Genomic DNA, 24326 nt, shown 5'->3' with positions numbered 1-24326 from the left:
ATTCACCTGTGTGGCTGCCTGGGTCGCTGCAGACTCTACCCCATGGAGGAACAGCTGCCTGGGACCTGGTGACTGCTGCTCTGGATCTGGCACCTTAACTGCCTCATTAGATTATCTTTATTTTTTTTGAAACAGTAAGTAGCAACCCTCCTAATTCTCAAGCAAGAACTTGAAGAGGCCCTATTCCAAAAAGCAGTTAGGGATCTTCTGGGAGCTTCTCAGGGCTACTTATATAGACGTAGCCCTGACTTTTCTTTTTTAACATTCTCTTTGCCAGGGGAAGAAGAGACAATTAAAAGTTGTTGTTGGTACTGTCATGGAACAGCAGTTAGTAGCTGTATAATGAATGAACATATGAAGCACACTTTGAGAATTTGACATGCTTTATAAGTGCTAAATAATAATGATGTCACTAAGCTTTCATTTTTAAACTGTCTTAATTTCATTCTCAGTTTGAGATTGCAGATTATAGTAGTTAATTATGGAAATTGGCCCAGAGTGAAACCTTAAATCAGATTTCCATTAAAATGCCTGACTGTAGCAAATGCCTCTTGGGAGAAGGATGTGAGGATGGTGGAACCTCTTTTTGAATGGGCTCCCCTCCCCTTCACTGGGTGTCTTGTCAGGGCTGCCTCCTTGAGCCAAGCAGCCTAGGTGCACCTAGGTCTTACTGCTCCTGTGGGAATCCTAGCTGTTTTGTTAGCCTTCCTCAACCCTTTTCTCCTCCTCCTCTAACAATTTTCTCTCTCTCCCTCCCTCCCTCCTCCCTCCTCCCCTCCACATTCACACATATTTCCTCTCTCAGTGCTTCTTTCTTCCCTCTTCTCACTGTCTTGCTCTCTCACACCTCATTCTTCTCTCCATGCCTCTGTCCCTGTCCTGTCGTGCCATCTGTGGTCCCCAAGGAAGTTGCTGTCTAGTCCTGCTTTTACAGATCTGGGAATGGTAGGGATAAGCAAGAGGAGCCAAGTCTCCATCCCTGGCCTCTAGGTCCTGTCCTGCTCTGTCGTATCTGCATCATCTCTGGCTATTTTTCCATTTGACCTTTAGTTGTTTTCTCAGTAAACTAAGCTGGGTAACATCTCTGCCTCCATCTTGGCCGCTTCCTTCTACCTGAGATCTTTGGATGCAGCACCAAATCATGATTGGCTTATCTTTAGGTACAAGTTTCTGCATGAAGAATATCAGTGTTTAACAAGGAGACAAGGGCATGCAAGGCATCTGAGGGAATTGAGGCAACAGCAGATTCACAGCTCATATTTGGCCCTCAGTCCTAGGAATTTGCTCAGACAGTGGAATTGAAATCACAAGATCACAGACATCTCCCTCCTCCTCATCCCTCATCTCTACCTATTTAGGTACATTCATATAAGTTCAAAGATGTTGTATTGATTGTTAAAGAACAAATCCCAAATTGACCAGTCAGGAGTATGCCCATGAGAAGCTGACATGTGAACTCATCCTTAAAGAATGCATGATGGGGATCTGGGCAAGGTGTCTATCCCTATAATCCCAGCACTGAGGGATGCTGAAGCAGGAGGATTACAAGTTTGAGGCCACCCTGGGCAACTTAGGGATTTAGTGAAGTACTATCTCCAAAAAATATTTTTTAAAGGGCTGGGCATGTACCTTAGGGTAAAGGCCCTGGATTCAATCCCTAGTACAACAAGGGAAAAAAAAAATGTGTGGTCTATTCAGTGTAGAGGTTCATGAGTCTAGGGTGGGCTTCAGAGGATGCTTGTTCTCCTGCACAAACCTTGGTGAGCCCCAGTAATTCCTTATCTTCCATCTCAGACCCCATGGAGTCATTGTTGTTCTTGAGTGTTTTTCTTCCATTGTTCTGGCAAGTTCCTCTCCACCCCACAGTCACTTGGAAACCAGTGCTATCCAAGCCTCAGTACTTACAGCATTTAATAGCTATCATTAGAAACCCAGCTTCTGCTTATCAGTGGGCCTGCTGTGAATGGTAATGGGAGATTTCTTTTTGGGGGAGTAGCCTCTACCCATAATTGGTTTGAAAAGTATTGCTCATTTATTTTATTCCTCCATCATTACCTTTTTGTTAGACTTCAGAAAGCTTGAATTCCCATGATATTCAAATTCTACCTAGCTGTTGTCTACTGAAAAAGGTTTTCTTACTTGCTCTTTAGGTGAGCTGCCCACTTTCATCATTGCTCACTGAACAAATTCATGCATAAATATCCATTAAGTGCATTTAAAGCTGTGTCTTAAATGTTTCACATGTTTATGTTTATTTAGGCCTTTTGACAACTTATGGACTTATGGACTAGGTGCTGTTATTGTACAGAGGAGGAAACCACATTCAGTAAAAATTATGTAACTTGCCCAGGGTCCCAGCTCCAGCCACCAGCACCAATGAACAATCACTAGGCAATCTAGAGAACTGACTTTGAGCCTCACCAAGGCTACATGTTACCTTATGACCTTGAACATTCCCAGGGGTTCTTGAGCTCCAGAGGACCAGGCCTCGCTATACTGAATGAGCAGGGTTCTGGGATGGAGCCAAAAAAACCCTGAGGATTCACGTAATGGCACTTTCTAAACAGTTAAGTTCTGTACAAATGAAAGGTCTTCTTTTTTCCTGTGTTGTGCTCAGTTAATTTAACATACTGAAATAACAGAGTCTAAAAATGGCATGCAGAACACACATATATGCTTTGCAATTACTGTGGTGTAGTTTAATTGTGACTCTATTGTTGGAATTTTGATGCCTCAAGCTTGATGAATAACTATTTTCTGTGGGTGTTATCAATTAATCTAGGTAATGAATTCTCTTCATTATCTCATTCTTCATGTTAATTATACAGGATTTTCTTATGCCTATTTATCAAATCAAGACAAGCACAATTTTTTTTTTGGCCTACGTACCTTTGACTATGGAATATGTACAAACAAGTTAACATGACAGGTTTAAATTTACATTTCTGAAAACTTCATTCAGTGTCTTGACTTTGTATCATGCCTGTTGTATGAACTAATATCTTTTCATTTTGGGGTGTGTTTTTCTTAACCAAAAAGACTGCTGTATAAGATAATTGTATCTTATTTTTGAGAATGGGCCCCTAGCATATTAGAAAGCTGTTGCAGAAGCATGGAAAAGTTTGAATCTTTACATATTAACGCCAAACAACAAATAGTAAGTTCTGGGTTTTGACTGTTGGGTAAAGTACCATAAGTAATAAAAAAAAAAATTTATGTACACCATGTAGAAAAGAAATACAAGTGCTTAAAATTGTAATTGACACTATTCATAAAAAAATTTAAAGTCAGTTCCAGATAACAGTATGAAAATAACTCTGAAGATAATATACAGTAAACAGGTAAGTGAACAGTGTTGGAATTCATTTTGAACTCAGAGGAATCATTGATAGGACAATATGGGTTCATATGATAATGCCGCATATTGCTATTTATTAATTCATTACTAAATTTAACTTTCCTAACATATTCTGGCCCTTTTTATATTTTATGTCTTGTGAAAAAACAAAACTAAAAACTCTTATTTTAATTGTCTGTCTTATTTAGCCAGTTTTTTTTTTTGAGATTGTTATCAGCATCTTGATGGGCACCTTCCTGTTTTTCACTTCAGGTTGAAGCCATCCTAGTCAATATTTTTGGTGGTATCGTCAACTGTGCCATCATTGCCAATGGAATCACCAAAGCCTGCCGGGAACTAGAACTGAAAGTGCCTCTGGTGGTCCGCCTTGAAGGTGAGTCATGGTGATTTTCCAGTGAGCTCACCCCTCTTTTATATGCCCCTGAGACCAGCATGTTCTGGACTCAAACACATCCTGATATAGCATAAGGAAACACCAGGTAAGATACCATGAAGCACAGACAGGACAGTGGAAGTTCCCTGGGCCCCCAGAGGCTAATACGGATTGTAGCTCTTTAGGAATGGCGGGTGTTATGATTCCCTAAGTTTCCCAGACTTACTCCAAAATGAAAGCCCTTCTCCTTTGAGTCATCTCATGAGATGTGTATTGTGGGAGAAACACTCTCAGAGAATTTCTGTGCTTCAAGAATATTTATTAGTAGAGAGCAACAGCTCTGAAACTTTTTGTCCCAGCAGAAATTTGGACCCCTTTCCTTGCTAAAATTGAGGCCTCTAAAGAACTTTTATTGATTTTTGATTGTATTGGTGAATAATAATTTATTAATTTATAAGTTAACTTGATAACCCGTTACTTGGAATTACAAAAATATTTATTCACTTTAACAATAAAATTTTCTTATATTTTATATTTTTGTTTTATACATATTATATATTAAGTATTTTATATCCAGAATAGTCCTACTCTTTATGGAGGATACATTCCAAGATCCTAGATACCAATGATAATTTTAATTTATAAATTAGACACAGTTTAACAACAATAACTAATAATAAAATAAAATACTGAAATAAAATTTATGTGAATATAGTCGTGCTCTCTCTTGAAAGAGTGAGGAAAACATTTTCAGACTGTAGATAACTGATGTTGGAAAAAGTAAAATTATAGATAAAGGGAGAGTGAAATGTTACTCATTTTATGAAAAATAACTATTTTAAAACAATTTTAATAATAAAAATGGCATTGTTGTACAATCTTACAAATACTTTCCTATCTAGCTTAATGGGTGCTTCTGCATTATATCTGTTGCAATACATTGCTTTGCTTAAAATATGTAAGAAAATCTGGTCTCATAGAGATATGTAGTTGGAAATGGAATGAGTTTTTAATAATCTTTTCATGTATTTGTGAATTTTCTGCTTTAGCACTATGAGAAAGCTTGTAGGTAATAGTTTCTTTACCAAAGACACATTTTAATGTGGCATCTGAAATTATCTCAATTAACTTTTTATACTGTTATATCAGATTCTATTGGTCTCTATTGTACATTAAGTGGATTTTACTCATGCACAATTTATAGTATTATGCCTTGATCATTTTTTTAAATATTGATTATGCAGATCTTTCAAAGGTTGACACATTTCAAAGTACAATATCATGAAATTCACATTTGTTAATATCAACAACATTCATCTCAAAGGCCTTTTTTAATACTGGGAAGCTGTCACGTTCACAGAGGCAGATGCAGGCTTTCAAGAATTTGAGTTTTCAGTTTAAAGTACAAATTTTATCTTCAGCTACAAAACAGTCACTTGTTCTCCTTGAAGGGACAGACTGAGAAAGTACCTGCCAGATAACCAAGTCTGTAATCCACAGTGTCGGTCATTTTTCCAAGTGAAAGAAGCCAAATTCTGTGGAAAAGAGAAGAGTTCAGCTCCGTTCTCAAACAAGTGCATAACACTCCTCTTGCTTTGTGTATATTCTGCATTTGATCACAGAGGGTATTAAAAAGTAATCAAGGGTTGGGATTTAATAAAACTAGTATTTTTTATTTGTCATTTGAAACTGGCAAATTTTTTTGCAAGTATGTGGCAATTAAAAGAACAGTGGTTACTAGTAGTTTGGTGAAGCTTCCTGGATACCTTGGTAACGTGACAACAGTTTTACCCACCTTTACTTTCACACCATTTGTGCAAATGTTAACACAGTATTGCTGTTATTATTAATTACTGCTATAACACTACAAGAAAAATTGTTTCTTACACTCGGGACCCTGACCTGCCCCTGCATTCTGTGGAGATAGATGTAGAAAAGCAAAAACTTTTTAATATGAAAACTGCCCAAAAATCCTATCCAGATTGTGGACAAATTCATATGATAATAATCAAGCCACCCCACTGGGTTGATTTCTCCAGTGTCACCGTGGAGAAGCCCAGTTGCCCAGGGCATGTGCTGGTGCTCTTCTTCCCTGAGACCTCCTTCTCCTCCAAGACAGAGGTCTGAAGACACGGACCCCGGCTGGGACCGTTATCCCCAGGGCGGGGAGCAGGGCTGCAGAAGAACTTCAGCCTGCTTTTTTCCTTTCTTTGTATCTCTTTCTCATCTCATTTCCTGCCACCCTCCCTTCTTCTTCCCTGAAACTGCCCACCTCCAGGCCTTAGCTCTGCACAGTACAGATTGGTAGAAATGGTGATCACACAGGAAAGATGAGACTGGCCAGAGTTCCAGGGGGCAAAGTTTAATATAGACATTAAAATATGCCAGTGAAGTAAATCTTAGAAGTATAAGTGGAACATAATTGAGCTCAGTAGAACTAATAAGAGGACAATAATTGACGAAACTGCGTTGAAAACATTGAGCAAAGAGTTAACAAGTTCATCATTATTGGTATAACTCTGATTACGGTGTTGATGTCAGACTGTTTTTCAGGGTCAAAGTGGCCCAAGTCCCTCATACTGTAATTCTCCTTAATAGGGATCAGGTCTTTAACCACAAATCATACTAGTGTTTGTAACTCAGATATAACTAGAAATAAGTGCATAATATAATAGACTCGTTTTTTTCCTAGAGAGTCTCCCTGGGCTTCTGTTACCATCACAAGCCCATCATTATTAGTCATTCTTACATTCTTAGGAAAGCAAGTTAACTGCGCTTTTAGTTTCTACTAAAACATTAAAAGGAGCATGTCTTTTATTTTCACACTATGCTTACTGGTCTAGAAATATTAAAAGATCCCTATAATATCTGAGGAGAAAAAAGTGCTGAAATATGCAAAATGCTACATCCAAGATGGTCTCCCATAATAATTTCTGCTTGTTGTATCAGAGATACCAGGAAGAAGCGTGAAATTCTAAGTTTGTTACACAGTCAGTTTTGTATCTTTTAAGAAAATCCATTTCCCAGGTATATGTCTATGATTTTCTAATTGGTTAGCTGGTATATTAATAAATGCCATGTGTAGGTCTTTGAGCTTAAATTAAGGAAGATGAGCAGGAATGATAAAAACCAACTTGAGAAAACAAAAACCAAAAACTGACAATATAAGACAATATATAAAATATTAACGAATGTTTCCCCTAGTAGGATCTGCTTTTGTCTTCATAGCAGTAGCCCTCAGGGGATCGCAGACAGCCACTAGCCTTGCTTTCTGAATATTTGGAAACATTGATGATCTCATGATATCTAGTATACCATGAGGAATTGACTCAGGACTAGCCCAAAGGGGACCCTGTGCCCAAAATTTATGTGAGCTAAAAATATTCATGTTGACCTTCTTTGCCACTATCCTTATTTCTCTGTTATAAGCCCCTAACCTATAATAATCACCTTTGATCTTTATCAAGAGGGAAAAAAGCAGAAGTACTTTTGATAATTCAAGAGTCCTAGCTGGTGTTCTTTTCTTCCTTTTGTAGAAATTGGTGTCTTTTGTGATCCATATCCTTAAATAGATAAGACAACCCGCTCCCCAACATAACATTACCAAGGACACTAAGACCCATACATGTGATTTCTAGGAAACCAGCAGCCTCACACCAAGACAAGACCAATCCTAATATTGTACTGGACCTCTCAAGGGAAAGATGAAAAGTTCCCTCAGACTGCAACAAAATATAGAAACTTGGAAGAGATATTACCCATAAAGGTCCCCACAGAAAATGATTGTAAACCATGCCATTGCTCAATTGGAGCATGTGATGTTTCAGTACATCTCTATGTTATATAATGTTAAATCAGGTTAAATATATCCTTCTCCTAAAAGATTATCATTTCTTTATGGTGAAAACATTCAAACTGTTTTCTTCTAACTTTTTGAACTATAGTCATCCTACTCTGCAGTAGCACATCAGAACTTCTTACTCCTACTTAATTATAACTTAATGCCCCTTTACCAGCCTCTCCACAGGCTTCTCCCATTATCCTGTCCCCCGCCTCTGGTAACTCTTCTGCTCTCACTTGTCAACTATGAGACCAACTTTTTAATATTTCATATAGATCATATCCCTTTTTGAAAACTTAATCAATATTGACATAGTTGTAGTAGATTTGCAGATGTAAGTTCTCAAAAAAATATTACAAATAAAGAATCTTCAAATAGAGTCTAGAAAGAAAAGTCAGATTTGAATCACTGCAGAGGAAGAAGGAGAGAGTAGAATATCGAAGTGAGTCATCATCCCTACCTGAGAATTGAAACTAGGATCATGATAGTGGTAAAACTGAAAGCTAGGACCCAGGTAAATCTGATGCTGTCTTGGGGGAGAGTAATGGCTTTGCAGCAGTAGGTTTTATCTGAAAGAACAAAATTGGAATGTCACGTTGTTAGCCAGGGTCTGTAACATTAGATAGAGTCTAATACTGAGGCAGAACTGCCACATCAAGATAAAGCCCCAGAGAGGCAAGAGGAGAAAGGAAAAAGGGAGTGAGAAAGAGGAACCTATGGGTTTAGGTGACATAGGTCGCAGATGTGGGAAAATGAGTGGAAACTAGACAGAGAATGGAGAGTATTACATGGGGAGTTAATCATCCCTGGTTTGTATTGAATGTGTGTGGATAGAGTGTAGAGTACAGGGACAATCCCAGGAGAGGTGTGGATATGGCACCCATTGCAAATGTCCTTAGTAAATAGACACAGGCTGGCTGTACTGGAAATCATTCCATGTAGGACAATTTTGTTAAAATAAGAACCCAACCAAGACCAAAAATATCCCATCACAGAAAGAGGTGCTCAGTGATTCCAGTATAGAAAACATTATTAACTACAAGAATCTTTGGGGAATTTCTTTTATCTTCAGTCTATTTTTTTTTTATTTGGGACAATTCTCGTGATCATTTCTGTTTGCCTTGACTAACATACCACTTTCTGTTTTAACTGAACTTCTCTAGGACCTTTATTCATGTTAGTGTTAAGAATGATTTAGTTTTCATTCCCAGAACATGGAACATTGTCCTCGATAGAAACAGTGAGATGAGAAAGGGGTATCCTTCATCCCAGCATCTATGACAAAGCCTGGTCACACATGAAAATCAAGGGAAGTAGAAAAATTTTACTAGTCTAAATTACAATAATACATACCTTGTATTGCTAATATTCAAGTATCTTGTAGTCTAAACAACTTATGAGATTTCTAACAAGATATCAAACATTTCAAAAGCCCAATAATGTGTTTACATAATAGGGTCCGTTTCCTGTAAATTAAGACGGGTCTCTCTCATTTGTTTTGTGACCATTTGGAGGATCCAGGATCCTTACCAGTCTCACCCACTTGCCACCCACATTTTAAAGACTCTGTGGCCCACACACTACGTTCTAGACATGGCCCAAAGGGTTAGTCAGTCAAGAGAGTCTTGGTGTGGTAGGATTTTGTGGACAAAGTCTTTGTTCTCCACTGTGTAACAATTACAAGTTGTTATACCAATGGATAAGGAAGGGATTACTCTCTTCTTTGAAAATGGTAACTTTATAATTACATATATTTACTTGCCTTATCAGAATGGGCCTCACCAGCTGAGACATAGGACTATTTTTATGTAAAAGACTTCTGAGTGAATCGAACAACCACATATTTGGAGAAAATTCAGCCTTTGTAGACATTTGTAGCATGAATAAAGAACAAATTATCTGAAATGAGTTACTTTTTTCTTTTTAAAAATGTATACAAAATGACATAAAAATTACCTGGGTGATTAGTTTATGCCAGTCTAAAACTGTTGAGTAATACACAGATCTTTATAGCTTTGTATATTTGGTAACAAATGTATTTTAGCCAAAGCTTTGGTTTTGTATAAATGTTTTTATAATTTTACCTATCAGAATCCACCAACATCTTCAGAGAATTCTTTTCACATTTATTTTTCTTCTTATTGGCCAATTTAAAGTTGAACTCATAAAAAATAAGAACAAGCCTGGATAATTTGCAGATTGGATCCTGGTTCTTAGTCAGATCTTCTCAATTTTATTTTTCCATCCAATACCAAAAGGTTTGAGTAATGTAAAGACTGTTTCTCTGTTGCCAAATATCCTTAAAAATAAGACTCCAGCCCACTTTCTTGTTACTGTGTTGTTCCCAAAATGTCTGTGTTGGTCCCAAAATTTTCTGGAGCCATGGAGAATGTAAGAGTATTCCTGCTTGCTTATTTCCTTGACAGGAGACCAGCTCCTCCCTTGAGTGAACACCTCTACTTTGCTCGCTGAAATGCTCACCAAGGGAGCTTTCACCAGAGGAGTATGGCACGGGGAAATTACTGTACCGCACTTTGATCTGATAAAAGGGAGCAATACATTTCGTATGACTATTACAAGGGCAAGCGACAACTACAATCTTAGCCATGTCCCTTCTCTTGGCAACTGTCCCCTCTGCAAGTGCCCAGTTGTTCCAGAGTGTGACACCAGAGACAAGAGCAGTGATTTGATTATCCCTTTGTCTCCCATCAAAAGGGGAGCCCTGGCAGGTTGACTGACGCTAACTAGCCTCAAAAAGTTTTCATGTTAGAAAATGGAATGCTGGAGCCCTAGGCTTGCTGGCAACACCCAGAGTAAAGGGAGGGTTGGGCCACTTGTGGAGCAGTGGGGTGGTCCAGGGCACAGTGAGAGTAGATGCCCAGCAGAGCCATGGTCCTGCCCCATGTCTGACAACTACTGCAGCCTCTTTGCACTTTTCCATATTCCAGCATTCTCTTGACTGCTTATTTTCAATGTGTACTTTGTCCCCACTTGAGTTTTCCTCTACCTTTCCTTTCTTAAGCCTGTCACCTTGCTCGGGGGAGCTAAGCTGTTCCCCAAGCTGCTCCCCAGCTCCACCCCCAGCCTGACCTGGTGCTGATTTTTCTCTGCTCTTTGCTTCTGCTGCTGCCATGGCTAGAGGAGTGACTCCTGGAGGGAGCTCCACTCTTACCTTCTGTGTGTTTAATTCTCATTCTTCTCCCTCTTCCATTCTGTTCTCTGTGTACCCATTCATCACCTAGCTCTGTGCCTCACAAATGACTCTTTTTTTCAGCCTCCTTCTTCCTTCAGTGTCTTTGTGGATCTCTTCTGGCTGGGATCTGTGTCTTTTCATGGTAACATCTGTCGCATCTCCTCCCTTTAATCACCAGAGTCCTCTCTCTTTCCCTGTGGGACCTGGTTTCCTCACTTTCCCTGGTGTTTACTTCACCTTCACCAGCTCAAACTGCAGGAAATGTAAGGGGAGCCTATCCTCCCCTGCCATCACCCCTGAAAGCCTCCCCACCATCTCAGTTGATAACACACTTAATCTGTAACCTGAAGTATTGGTCAAGCTAGTGAAAGCTTTTTTCTTAGATCTAACATTTGAATTTGCAAGGTGTTCAATCTACTATGTTAGGCACTTGGAATTTTTGTTTTGCTCTTAGGCAGATGATGTAACTGATATTTCCATTTTGAATATCTATTAACTATACAAGAAAAATCCTTCTGTGCACCTTAAGAAAGTAGTTAACATAATTACAGGCTTACACAGTGGTTTGAGGGGCTTGGGAGGGGCTGGGGGTAGATGTCATTTAGTGGATTCTCTGACCACCATAGTAGTAAAATTGTTCTCTCTAGATCTCCCCCGGTGTTGATGGACTCTCTCCTCTCCCTCTTCACCCTCTTTCTTGGTGCCTCTAGCCCTGTGACCTCTTGCTACGGACAACCTGGTCCTGCTGTCCAGATTTCACAGCTGCTTGGTCTCATTAGCTTACCTAAAAGGCACCGTTTTCCCAGCCCATCCAGCCAGTCATGGTGTTAAGACTTTTGAGGGTGTCTGACCTTGATAAGAAATAAAGCAAAGTACTAAGGAGATCAAAGCATTACCTTCATTACTGATGAAAGGAAGCCGAAGGTGAGCTGCCTTCCTCTGACCCCAGATTTAGGCAGCTTTGCATGTCTGGTCTCAGGTACCTCCAGGCTTCACTGGGCCTTCCACCACCAGGGCAGAGTCTGAGAAGCAGTGGTTGACCTTGCACAGCACAGCCCTGAAAGAAAGGGGCTAGGCCCTCCATACCAATTCTCACTACTCGGATGCTTCTTGAGATGTCTCTCTACCACCAGCTCCCTCAGGCAGAGCCAGTGGTGGGTGTGGAGGAAACCAAGAGTGATAGGCTAATTAATGGCTGTCCCTCTGCATGGCAGGAAGAATCTGACCACTGCACAGAATAGGACATTGTCTGTTGGCAACCTTTGGTCAGGGCCTACCCCAGTCTAGACAGTGGCTATCCTTTCAAGAGCAAGCAACTGTCTGGGAGTAGTGCCAAATATCTGAAATCCCAGTACTCTAGGAGGCTGAAGCAGGAGCATCAAAAGTTTAAACTGAAGTTGGGCAATTTAGCAACTTAGTGAGACCCTGTCTAAAAATAAAATAAAAAAGGATGAGGATTTAGCTCAGTGCAAAGGCCCTGGGTTCAATCCCCAGTGCCATACACTAAGAAAAAGAGAAGAAAGAATAAGCATCTAGCTCTGTTTCCCTGAGCAGCAACAGTAGGTTGTTTTTTTTAATGAGGGATTTAGAGTATAGCAGATACCAGGACTGTTTTATCCCCAAATCCTGCTTTGTGTCATCTGTAGCACCAAAACTCTATGGTCTTTTCTGAGTGACCAGTCAGTTCATTTCTTCATGCCTCAGTTTCCTTAGGTGACATTCAAAATTCATATTTGACTAGCCACTAAGGAGAGCACATCACTGACAGGGAGGAGACGCACAGGTAGGCCCAGTTGGCGCTGTTTCACAGGTGCTATCAATACCTACTAATTAGGGCTCTTCCAGAGAGGGCCCCTGAAGGGTACCACCCCAGGGCTCCAGAAAGACCTCATGAGAAGACTGTAAACAGGGAGGACAAATAGCCTTTGTCTCATGCCACCTTTAGTTCATTGGCAGGGGCTGCCTGAAGTATTGTGCCAAGAAGGATTCTGATGCTATATCTTTAACACCATAGAAATGAATTTCATCTTTATTGTTGACCATTATGAATGCCCGAAAGGAGATTGGAGGCACTTGCACCAAATGTCTGCTACTGTTGATTCAAATAAACCATAGGGGAAGTTTTCTCCCCTAAATATACAGCTATCTAGGGTATCAGTGGGGGCTGCCAGCTGTGGAAGCACCAAATGAGGCCATTTCTTAACCTTCCGTTCAGCCCTGCAACAAACATTTGGATTGTACAGAGGAAGGATCTGCAAACTTTTTCTGTAAAGAGCCAAATTTTAGGCTTTGGGGGCATGCATATATACCCTGTCACAATTACACAGTTCTGCCCTTGTGGTCTGAAGTGGCCATAGACAATACATAAATATATGGGCATGGCTGTGTCACAATAAATGTTTTTGTACAAAAATAGGCAATGGAACAGCTCTGGCCCAAGGCCTACATTGTGCAGATCCCTGGAGTAGAGTAGAGGCCAGCAGCAAGACCTAGAATTCTGGAAAATCCAGTGTTTTCTGTGCCTGCATACCCCTCTGTGCTCTGAAATGTCTCGTGAGAGTCAAGTGAGAATTTGGCAGGCAATATTAAGTTTCTAGAATGTAACTTCTTCTTAAGGAAAATATTAGCAGTGGGGTCCACTCAGTTATTTCCCCCCATGTAAGTGTAAAATCTCACAGTGATGACATCTTAGGCAGTGTATTCATCCAGTTTGTACTGCTGTAACAAAGCACCCGAAGCTGGGTAGTGTGTCATGAAAAGAAGCCTGTTTAGCTCTGTTTATGAGATATAATCAAAATGTACAGTGAATGTTTAAATTTTTTAAAAGGTTATTGTAGTAAAAGACACAATACCATTAATCCCCCTCAAACATTGCCCTTAATCCTCTTTAAAATACTCCCCCTCACTTTGAAACCTTTATCCCATTGTTCTGTCACTTTTTGGAGGTCCTCTTTTGTTGAGTGTCTTCACAAGGTATGATCAGGAGTACTGTGAATGCTGTTGCTGAGTGCCATCCGGCGGAAAGGCAGGCTTATAAAGTATTCTGGTGTGTCCTCATTGACTTTATTAGCCAGGTCTGGGGCGCAAGCTTTCTGCACATGAAGCTTTGGGAGTCACACTTAAGCCATAGCCAAACCATACCAGACAGCAGTGGAGTTCCGAAGTCAGCATTTCAGACAGATTTCTCACATGGTCAAAATTACCTTTGCAAATTCCTTGAATCACCCATAAATTATAGTATGCATGGATTGAAAGCCGTGAGGAAGATTTAAGGGAGGCATAGAAGGAAAGTCTATGCAGATTTCAAGTATATTAAACATTTCTTCTTTGAAAGTTCTGTCCTGATCCCAGCTAGTGATGGGGACTCAGTGCAGAGTTGTGAGATGTTCTTCCTTGCCAGAGGGTTCTTTCCACTGTAGTTTAATATTACAACTTCCTTAACTTTGGTTTACATTAATATAATGTTGCTTTTTTTTTTTTTTTGAGGGCTACCATAATTGAGAACAAAAGCATATACACCTGGCCACCTGGCATAAACTCTTAAAGAACTTGTATTAAGAGAACCTTACTTGTGTGCGCACAAATGCACCATTGAATGCCATAGAGAAGAATGAGGCCATAAGCTTCCAACCACTGCAGCTGGTGACTTCTGCTATGATTGTATGAATAACTGTCACATTTACAGGTGCTAGTTCCTTACCATGGAAATTTCATCTGGATATAGCATAGCCCCATGGAATATCTTATGTCAGCTGAGGGATACAGGTTCTTAGATAAGATACTTATTTTTGTGGCTTGTGTCTAGAGTTCTCCCTAAAGCCTCATATGCTAATAGGTGGGGCTTTTTGAAAGTGGCTGGATCTAGAACGAATGAAGATGGACTAATGGTGTGTGATAACTAAATCAGTTCTGGGTGTGGATACTGGGTATGGGTGGCACCAACCAAAAGGCTTGTAGCTTGAATGGAATAAGAGGGAAAGGGAACCACTGCTTCACTGCTTCCTGCCTGCCCTGCCATGGATTGTTTCTCCTCTGCCATGCCACCCTGCCGTGGAGCCCGCTAGAGCTCTATACACTGTGAGCTAAAATAAACCTTCTTTCCTTTAACTTGTGAGTGTTGGGTATTTTCTCCCAGCAATAAGGAAGTAACTAAAGCACTCATTATCCAAGGAGAAATCTTAAGTCTCAAAACTACAGAACTTTTCAGGTCACTCAGACACTCCAGAACACAGCCAAGTTTAAAAATCTCATCTTTCTTACTCATAAAATGGGAATAAATACTGTATATACCAACTTCCTAGGGTCATTGTAAAGAGCAGTTGAGTTTTTAAATAACTTAGAACAGTCTCAGGCTCCACAACTGTTAGTAATTATCCTTTGAGCTCAAGTTAGTAACTTAGCCAAGACCATGTGCATGACCTTCATTGGCTACCAAGCAAAATGCTAGATATTGGGTGCATGTCATCTCAAACAAGGGCAGGCTGCTCACGCAGCAGGAGTGTTGCCTCCAACTCTCAATGTATTGTTCCATTTCTAACAACAACAAGACAAAAGAGACGTGATAGGTTATCAAAACTTACATGACATGAAGACATGTCTGATTGTCACTTTGCAAGGGCGCAGGGTCAGAGAACATTTGGGGAGGAATCTGTAGCTTTATTAAATTTGGCTTGTTTCCACTGACCTCCCCTCTCCTAGGGAAAAAATTTGCTTACTTACTTAGAACAGGGTTAAAATATTTTCCGTGTAATGAACCATACTGTCTGTCTTAGCTCTGAGCTGTGCCATTGGACAACACAGGCATTGACAGTCTGTAAACACATCAGTTTGGCTCTGCTCCACAAAAACTTTATTTATGGACACTGAAATTTGAATTTCATACATCACAAAATATTATTCCGATTTTCCCCCAGCTATTTAAAAATGTAAAAACTATTCATAGCTCGGAAAGGGTACAGATACAGGCAGCAGGATAGAAAGTCAAAGTTTGCTGGCCCTGATTTTGCACACTGAACTGAGTCAGGCTTGCTAAGCTGGCTGATTGTTTGGCCTGAACAATTTCTCTGGCATCTCTGAACCTCAGTTTCCTAACTAATGCCATAGAGAAACAAGAGACTTTTCACCTCTAAAAGGCCAAGCAGCATGTTTGTTCTGTGATTTTATCATCACACAAACCTGGGACTCTTGTCCTAGCCCAGCCTCTGACTTGCTATTGGTTGCTGGGTCAGTTGAGAAGCCTCCCACTGCTTCACCTTTCTCATTTGTAAAATGAGGATTAGATAATGTCAGCTTTAAGATTGCTTTGCAAGTTTTATGATACTTGAGAACACTTTAACTCATGCATCCAATAAACATTCTTTGGACCTAATATCCACTCAGAAATGCTATCATATTTGTTATTTTTCTTAACCAAAAATAAACCTGAACCAGGCCTGGTGATACACACGTGTAATCTCAGCACTCTGGGAGGATGAGGCAGGAGGATCACAAGTTCAAGCCTAGCCAGAGCAAGTTAGCAAGACCCTGTCTCAACAACAATTAAAACAAATAAAGCAAAAGAAAACCTGAATTCCAATTAAAATGATAATTCAAAAAAAGATAGTTTCTATGTACTTCCAGACTAGAGAATTTTTTTTTCACTGCTCAGTGATAAAAAGGCTGGCTTAATCTGGGGTGGGGGGGACCAAAATTCTGTCATCTGTGTTCACTTCAGTTGTCTTCTTTTACCTATGATTAAAGCAAAGAGCAGATTTTGATGAATTAACTTAGTGTGCCTGGTTACAGCTCTCTTACTCCACCCTGTGGCAGAAAGTCACTGGTCAAACACTAAAAAGAGGTCCAGAATTTTTCAGATTTTTTTTGGTACCAGGGATTGAACTCCGGACCTTGCACTTGTGAGGCAGGCAGTGGCACCACTGAGCTAAATCCCCAGCCCCTTTCAGATTTTTAATCATTATTATTTTTTATAATGTCCTCTAGCGGTAGAGCAAGACATCATTTTAAATTCATTTCCTTTTGATTCTCTCTGTGTCACCATTTTCAAGACCTGCAGTGAGTAGATAACCATTTAGCCGAGTGGCTCTCAGCAAGCAGATATTAAGAAGTACCAGAAGCTGGGGCAGTGTGAGCTGATCAGGTATCTGTACAGGTGGTTATTAAAAGTGTTGTCCCACAGCCTCATTAAAAAGCAATGCAGCATTTAATAAATATTACAGTATGTCAGTACCACCATTTAAATGTAGGAAAGAGATCAATTTCTTTTGTAATTGTGTGCACAGGCACAAACACTCTGTTTGGAGCACTTCATTCTGTGTCAGAGTTTAAAGCAGCTGTGATGGTTTCTATTCAGAAATAAAATCAGAGAGAGATGGGGAATAGATGTCAGCCACTGAGTGAGTCAAGAAAAAACTAACCTCAAACACTTAGCTAATAATAAAAGAAATCCATGAGTTAGTAAGCATTTGTCCAATACTTCCTTTTCTCCTCAGTAATATGGTTTCAACGGCTGTTTTGGGGTTTTTTCCTACCTATTTTCTCTGCATCCACACTTCCACTTCAACAGGAAAAGGAAGCAGGTGGTAATTAGTGTCAGGATCAGTGGGCAGCACTGCCAAGCTGTGGGCAGAGCCATCCCATGGGCAAGGAGTGAGATGCATGGAAGACAAGGTGATAGGGTCCCGGGAGCAGCCAGGGCGGAGGGCACTTCACAAGCTCACTTTGTTTCTTCACCCTGTCTGGCTGACTTTTGGCCTGTCTGTCTCTTTGTGTCCATGTCTGTAGTTCTGGGTTATTCCCCAGGACTCTTCCTCCTGTTTCTGGTTGGGCTCTTTCCCCTCCCCTTTCTCTCTTTCAGCTGCCCTCTCCTTCTCTTCACCCTCCCTTCTTGTTCTCTCCCTCTCCTTTCTCTTCCTTTGTTTCATCCTCCCGTTCTCTTCCCCTCTCCCTCCACCATTCTTCTTCCACTCTTTCTCCACTTACCTTGTCTCTCCAGATCCCAAGCTTTCCTCTCCTGCCTGGCATTGCTTTGCTTTTTTGTCTTGATATACCGTGCCCCCCCGCCCAACTCTACTGCCACTTATTTTTCTTGCCATCTCCTCCACCCTGCTCTCTCAGTCTTCCTCCTCTCCACTTCTTTATGGCCTCTGTTTCTGGATATCTGTCACTCTGTCTCCCTCTCTCTCTCCTGTGTGATGGATTTCTGTCTGGTCATCAAACCTCTATTTATGATCCATTTCTCATCATAGCCCTTTTCCTGCGCTTTATATTTCAGTGTTAGAATCACTTCACATATTACTTCATTCTGAACATGCTAGTGTATGCTTAATAATTAAAGCTGTAATTAAAGTGTAAGAGCAAGTATAATTAAAATGCATTTTAGTGTATCCTGGAATGATGAAGCAATTAGGCATTTTGACACACCACTGAAGGAGCAGCTGGAGGGAAAAGAATGTGTTTTTCTAGGGAGCTGCTTGCTCCTCCCTCTTCCCATGACCTGGCCCACTGGCCCTACCTGGAGTGAGGCCTCTCAGCCCTGAGACACAAGCAGCTGCAGGGCAGGACGAGTGGCAGCAGCTGGAGTCCTCACTCGGGCACCAGAGTATAGTGAGCTGCTCCAGGGCCCTCTAGAGACAGGCCAGGACCCAAGACCCTGGAAATCCCTTCCAAACAGTTGATTCTCATGTCATCTCAGGCATTTCCAGTTTCTGCATCAACCCTATTAGGAAAGGTTTTGAGGGGGCAGTGTTGAGCCAGTAAGGGGATCAGAGGATACATACCCACATCACTTCTTGGGCACACTTCGTATGTGAACCTGTGGTAGTTAGTCTGTCAGCACATACAGAGAATGCAGTGGGTGTGGCAAGACATCCCACTGTGCAGGTCTCCCAAAGTGAAGCATTTCAGTGGGGAAGAGAGATGTGGCACTAAGCCATACAGTACAGCATAATCTGTGATCTGGATCTGGAAATGCAGGGTGCTCTGGAAGCTTATGTAACAAGCCTCTGCTTTAGTTGGGCATTTGGAAGGTGGTACAAAGGAAGGGATGTAATACCCAAGTGCTAGTGCATGAATGGGTGTCAGCCCCCAGCGAGAGCAGCAACAAGGGTTGGGGTCCCCACAAGGCCCAGCTCATCTAGATGGTCATGGATTTCCAAATCAGTCCTGCCCCACCCCCTTGGGAATACTGATGTTAACTCACATGCTGAAAAGACTATTATTTGATCATATTCACGCCCTCATTACTCACCCTTACACCCCCTCTTCCAAAAATGTGAAGGGGGATCAAAGTATGTTATGTGCATGTACAAAGCTGCCAGAATGAAACCTATTAATTTGTATAACCAATATGCAATGATAAGAAATGTGGGGAGAAAAGTAATGCAGAGCTTGTTCACCCATGCACATGGAAGAGAAGTGGGGCAGAGATGACTGAACCATTCTCAGAGTGGGCAGGAACCAAGATAAAACTAACCCCAGGAAGAGCAGGAGGTGAAATGGGGCCAATCCCAGGAACACCACTCCAGCTGTTGAGATTGGAGGGTGTTCCAAAGAGAAAGGGAGCAGGGAGAAGAGCCTCTGGTATCGTAACTTTTATTGCTGCTCCTGTCTCTGTTGAGGAAGTAGAAATTTACACATTTAACTTTCATTCACTTCTGCTGCAAAGAGCGGTGCACTTCTGTGTCAGTCAGGGGCTCTGGCTTCACACTCTGTCATTGCTCCATGAGAGCCAGCCTACATACAGATTAATGTCTAAATTCCTTAGCCTCCTATCTAACACCTGCCACCATCTAGTCCCCTGTCCTGCTTTTCTGCCTCTGGGACCTTGACTAAAACCTTATCAAATGAATCAAAATGCACGCTGAGGTTGTATTAATGAAATAATAAGCCTTTACATCTATCTTAGTTATTGATCCATGGTAATAAATTATACCAAAATTCAGGGACTGGGATGTACCTCAGTGATAGAGCACTTGCCTAGAGTGTACACAGCCCTGGGTTCTAGCCCCAACACCACAAAAAGGTACAAAAAAGATCCCCCCCGAAAAAAACCCCCACAAAAATTCCACAGCATTACAAAAGGAATACTTATCCCACAGTGTCTGTAGCTGGGAATCAAGTGTGGTATAGCTGAGTCCTCCCACTCAGGGTCTATCACAAGGCTGCGTCCAGGTGTCAGCAGGGTGGAGAACATCTCAGCCTGGCCAAGGAAGAGCTCACTCCAGGTGCCCACACATGGGTGCTGGCAGTGTGCAGTTCCTCAGAGTTACTAGACTGATGGCCTCACTTCTCCTTGGTTCTTGGCCAGAGGCTGTCCTCAGGTCCTTGCCAGTGGCCTTCTCCAGAGGGCAACTCACAGCATGGCTGTTGGCTTTAGCTGAATGAACAAATGAAGAAGCAAAGGGAGCAAGACAGAGCCACAGGCTTTTGTAACGTGGTCTCAGAAGTGACATTCCATCACTTGTTCCATACTCCCACTCCTTAGAAGCCAGGCACTGGGTCCTGGTCACACTCAGGAGGTAAAATTATATATACAAGGGCAGGAAGCAGGATCACTCAGTTGATCAATTCAGACCCATTTATTTTAGATGCTGCCTACCACCTTTAACATGATCATGTTAATGTAATCCAGAGAAGTGCAGAAATGTCAGGCAGGGGATTTTGCCATTGACATAAATGCTTTCATGGATATCCTTTCATTTGCTAATCATCACAACTTAATGTCTTCACTTTACAAATAAGAAAGTGGACTAGCACACCCTTCAGGGAGAACAGTTCAAGTCCCCACCTCTGCCACTTACCACCTTTGTGACCACAAGAGAGTGATTTCACTTCTCTGGGCCTCATTTGCCTCATTTATATAACAGAGGCTATAGGACCTGCTCATTGTTTTTGTAGATATTCATATGCCACATGGACACTATATGGCATTATGCCTGGCATGTATAAGCACTTAAGGGTGTGAGTTCTGAGGAAGATGATGAGTGCATGTATGGAAGTAAAAAGTTTAGGCTCAAAGAAGTTAAATGATATATCCAAAACTATGAAAAAAAATACACTGCAGAGGGTGAAGATTTTAGGTAGCAGCATTCCCACTCTCTTGTTTCTTCCAGAGGGGCCTTTTGTCAGGTGCCTGTGTAAACTAGCCAAAAGGAAGCCACAGCCCAAAACACGGTGCCAAGTGCCTCCTTCACAGCTGCTCAGTGGACCTATGATCCCAGGAGAGCCCATGCTTCCTCACCTTTTAAGCCCATCCACCACTGCCTCACTGGCCTTTGCTTCCTTTACACTCTGTGGTAAAATAGCTTCTCCAATGTCTGTATTTCAACATCTTTGTTTATAACTAAGCACTGACTTCCTAACTGGATAAATGCATAGGAAATTGTCTTAGCTGAGACAGTTTTGTCTTATTGGTCCTAAAGGGTTGTTTGCCCTGAAAGAACACAGAAGAAATGTACCAATTAGAAAGGCAGTCCCTGAGGAACACCTCTGGGTGAGGTGGCCTGGCCAGCAAATATAGCACATCTACCAGGAGCAGCCAGGAGCTATCAACAGACTCTGCTGGATTGGTGAGCACAGAGCAGATTCTCAGAATTTTGCAACAGGTCAAGTCATGGCTTGGACCCCTGCCTTCCAGAGGTCTTTAAAATAGGTGACTTCTGGAATGGGCTACAGACACATTAAGCCCACTTGACTGGATTATTAGCAGATATCTTGGCTTCTATCAGTTAAAAAAAAAAAGTTCATTTCCCTCATACAAGTCCCTTATTTCATCTTTTCTAGTTGGGCCACAACTTGAACAGATGTTGTCATGTAATCTTCCCTGTTAATAGCATTGATTAGAATTTGTTTAACTCATCTCCTTGCAAAAACCTCTAGGTAGGGGCCGAGGATTTAGCTCAGTGGCCCCATGCCTGCCTCACGAGCACAAGGTCCTGAGTTCGATCCCCTGTACAAAAGAAAAAAAAATTATAGGTAGATTAGCCACACGTTCTCAGGTATTGTCCCATTATTCCACATTGTGCCCATGCCCACACTCAAATGGATGTGTCATTCTCATTTTTCCCAAAACACTTTTTCTTTCCATACTCAGAACTCTGAGATAAGGCCAGTTCAGAAGACTTCCCTCATTCACACTCACTGAAGAAGTGACTATTAATCTTTCTTTGTATATTCTGTAATCTTAAAAGAACCTCATCTTCATTTTTTAAATGCCAAAAAAATACAGGCAATGTCTTTATAACACTAGATAATTAAAGTGAAAAAAAGAAAAAAAATAAATTTGTCATCAAAGTATATGTAAATGGCGGGGTCTGGATCATAAACAGCTGAAATTGTGTTGACGTCAGGTAAGTCCCAGATAGCCAGTCATTTCAGGTCCTAGAAAACTTGACAGAGCACCACCTGCAGTTTCATCCAGTGACTGTCCATCATTCCCCCTTCCAGGAACCAATGTCCAAGAGGCACAGAACATACTCAAAAACAGTGGACTCCCCATTACCGCGGCTGTAGACCTGGAGGATGCGGCCAAGAAGGCTGTCGCCAGTGTGGCAAAGAAGTGATGTCTTTTGCCTGGTCCGGGGGCTGTTTTCCCAATGGCTCCCTCACTGTGGAAAAAAAAAAAAATGGTTCTCTCACTGGGAAAAAACAGGGGAGTGCATAAACAAGAACCACTGTGTGAAAATCTTAGATCTATATCTTCTCAGATAAGTTATCTAGACAGCCTAGTCTAATTTTACTTATATAGTCATGATAAAAATAATGTCCTCTATTTGCAAGCTTTTACCAACTTTAGGAAGCAGTCTCTGGCCAAATAATATGCATATATACAGAAATTTAATTAAGGCAAGCCTTGCTTGGTTCATTGAGAAGAATGTTGGTGAATATTTAATCCTCTATGGTAGAAAAAAACATGAGCCATAAAAACCTCAAATAGGATTCCATTTAACATATTAACTATCAAAGGGGCAAAGCTAAGACACCAAGCAAATAATTATTACACATTGTAGCAATTTCTATAAGTTTCTAATTCCAACACATCTTTAGAAAAATTTATAGATATTCTAAAATATATTTTACAGTGGAAGTTCTACATTAATATACTATACTCATATTTTACCATTTGCCTTAATATCAAATATTGTTTACCTCATACTAAAAGAACAGCCAGGAGCCTTATTTGTGATTTTGTAGTAGAAGGTTTCATTTTAAGTACTGATGAACGCTGATTCTTATGGACATCTCTGTAATTAAGTCATTTCAAAATGAGACAACTCTGAGAAGACTGAATTGTGTTGAGAGTATCATCTCTCCTTATTGACCTTCACCTCCAGGATCTATCACCTTGTGGTAGAAAAATGAGAAAATGTAGTTTTGATGGGAATGTGGCTTTTTTCCATAATGTCCATTTTGTGGTGGAAAATTTTTAATTAGGTTTCTGTTTAAATTTTGGTAAAATTTTTATCTTTATGCAAATTTAAATAAAATCCTATGTTTTATAAGCATTAAGATTTTTGTGTATTTCTCATTGTAGTCAGTTTTATTCCTCAGACCATTTTCTTAAAATACTAGACTTAGTGCCTTAGCCATAGCTCTAAAATTAGAAAATCTCAATTGTCCCAGGATTTTCCCGCTTCCATTTGCCTTTATCAGATAAGCATTTCTGTGGTAGACGATGATTCAGTGAAACAGTGAAAATTGTATGTAAAACAGATGCCCCGGAAAGTATGTCAGAGGTCTGGCCAGTGAAAGTGTGCTGTCTGCACCATCCTAAGGCAACACACCGGTCCTCATTCTCTCCACTTAGAGGCTTATTTGCCACCATTAACAATTTCCTTCCAATGCCCAAATGTATAGCTAACCATGCTATTTTGTTTGCCTTTTACCATCTTACATTGTTCTTATAAGTTTTATGTATGGAAAATTTTAAAAAGTCATCATTTTATAAATCTGTATTTCCATGGAGAAATAAACCATTGGGTAGATCAGTCTAATACCCTTTTTTAAAGACTATGCAATGAATGAAATTAATAATGTCTTGTAAAGTGTGGTTTGCTTTCTAATAGCTTAATAACTAGTTAGTATGGTGAAAAGAAATAAACATGCCTTTAGTCAATTTTCTAACAATCAACATATTTGAGTTTTTGCTCTTTGCAAATGGCCTGTGTTTGAATACCTTGTAAATATTGATGTTTCTAATCAACCAGGTTGGAGGAAGGGACAAAGGAATTAAGTCATTCATATAATTATTCTGTTAAAGTGTTAATAACAGGCAAATAGCTTTTATTTTCAAAAAAGTAATTTGTCAAAATTATGTTTTAAAATTTTTTTCGTAGAAGCTCCAACTTTGTCTATTTATGTTGCTCAGATGGTATCCCTGATACACAGTACATGTTCTATAGGGATTTGTAGAGTGTGTTACTGGGTCATGTGTACATGTGCACATGGACCCTGCTATATAGATGACAGAGTAGAATCAGGTGCAAATTATGTTGGGAGCATGTCTTAATCACTCTCTTGTTGCTGGGACAAAATATTCAGTGTTCACACCTTAAAGGAGGAGAGG

At 40.6% G+C, this 24326-nt stretch overlaps 1 protein-coding gene across 3 annotated transcripts in view; it reads left to right on the top strand.

Moving 5' to 3' along the window:
- Positions 1–24326, top strand: part of Suclg2 (succinate-CoA ligase GDP-forming subunit beta) — a 373391-nt gene that overhangs the window by 246655 nt on the left and 102410 nt on the right. For 2 of the 3 annotated variants that reach the window (XM_087182000.1, XM_087182001.1), the window contains exon 10: positions 3611–3731. In XM_087182000.1, the coding sequence (XP_087038126.1) occupies positions 3611–3731 (121 nt within the window). Of the gene's footprint in view, positions 1–3610; positions 3732–22207; positions 23270–24326 lie in introns of those variants that run through there. The other variant, XM_087181999.1, reaches the window with a different exon arrangement.

This window comes from Heterocephalus glaber, unplaced genomic scaffold, assembly GCF_053883595.1.
Source record: "Heterocephalus glaber isolate CG9 unplaced genomic scaffold, H.glaber_assembly_v1.0 deba00001472, whole genome shotgun sequence".
NCBI lineage: Eukaryota > Metazoa > Chordata > Mammalia > Rodentia > Bathyergidae > Heterocephalus > Heterocephalus glaber.
The sequence above is the reverse complement of the archived record's forward strand: the minus strand, read 5'-3'. Positions and strand labels throughout refer to the sequence as shown.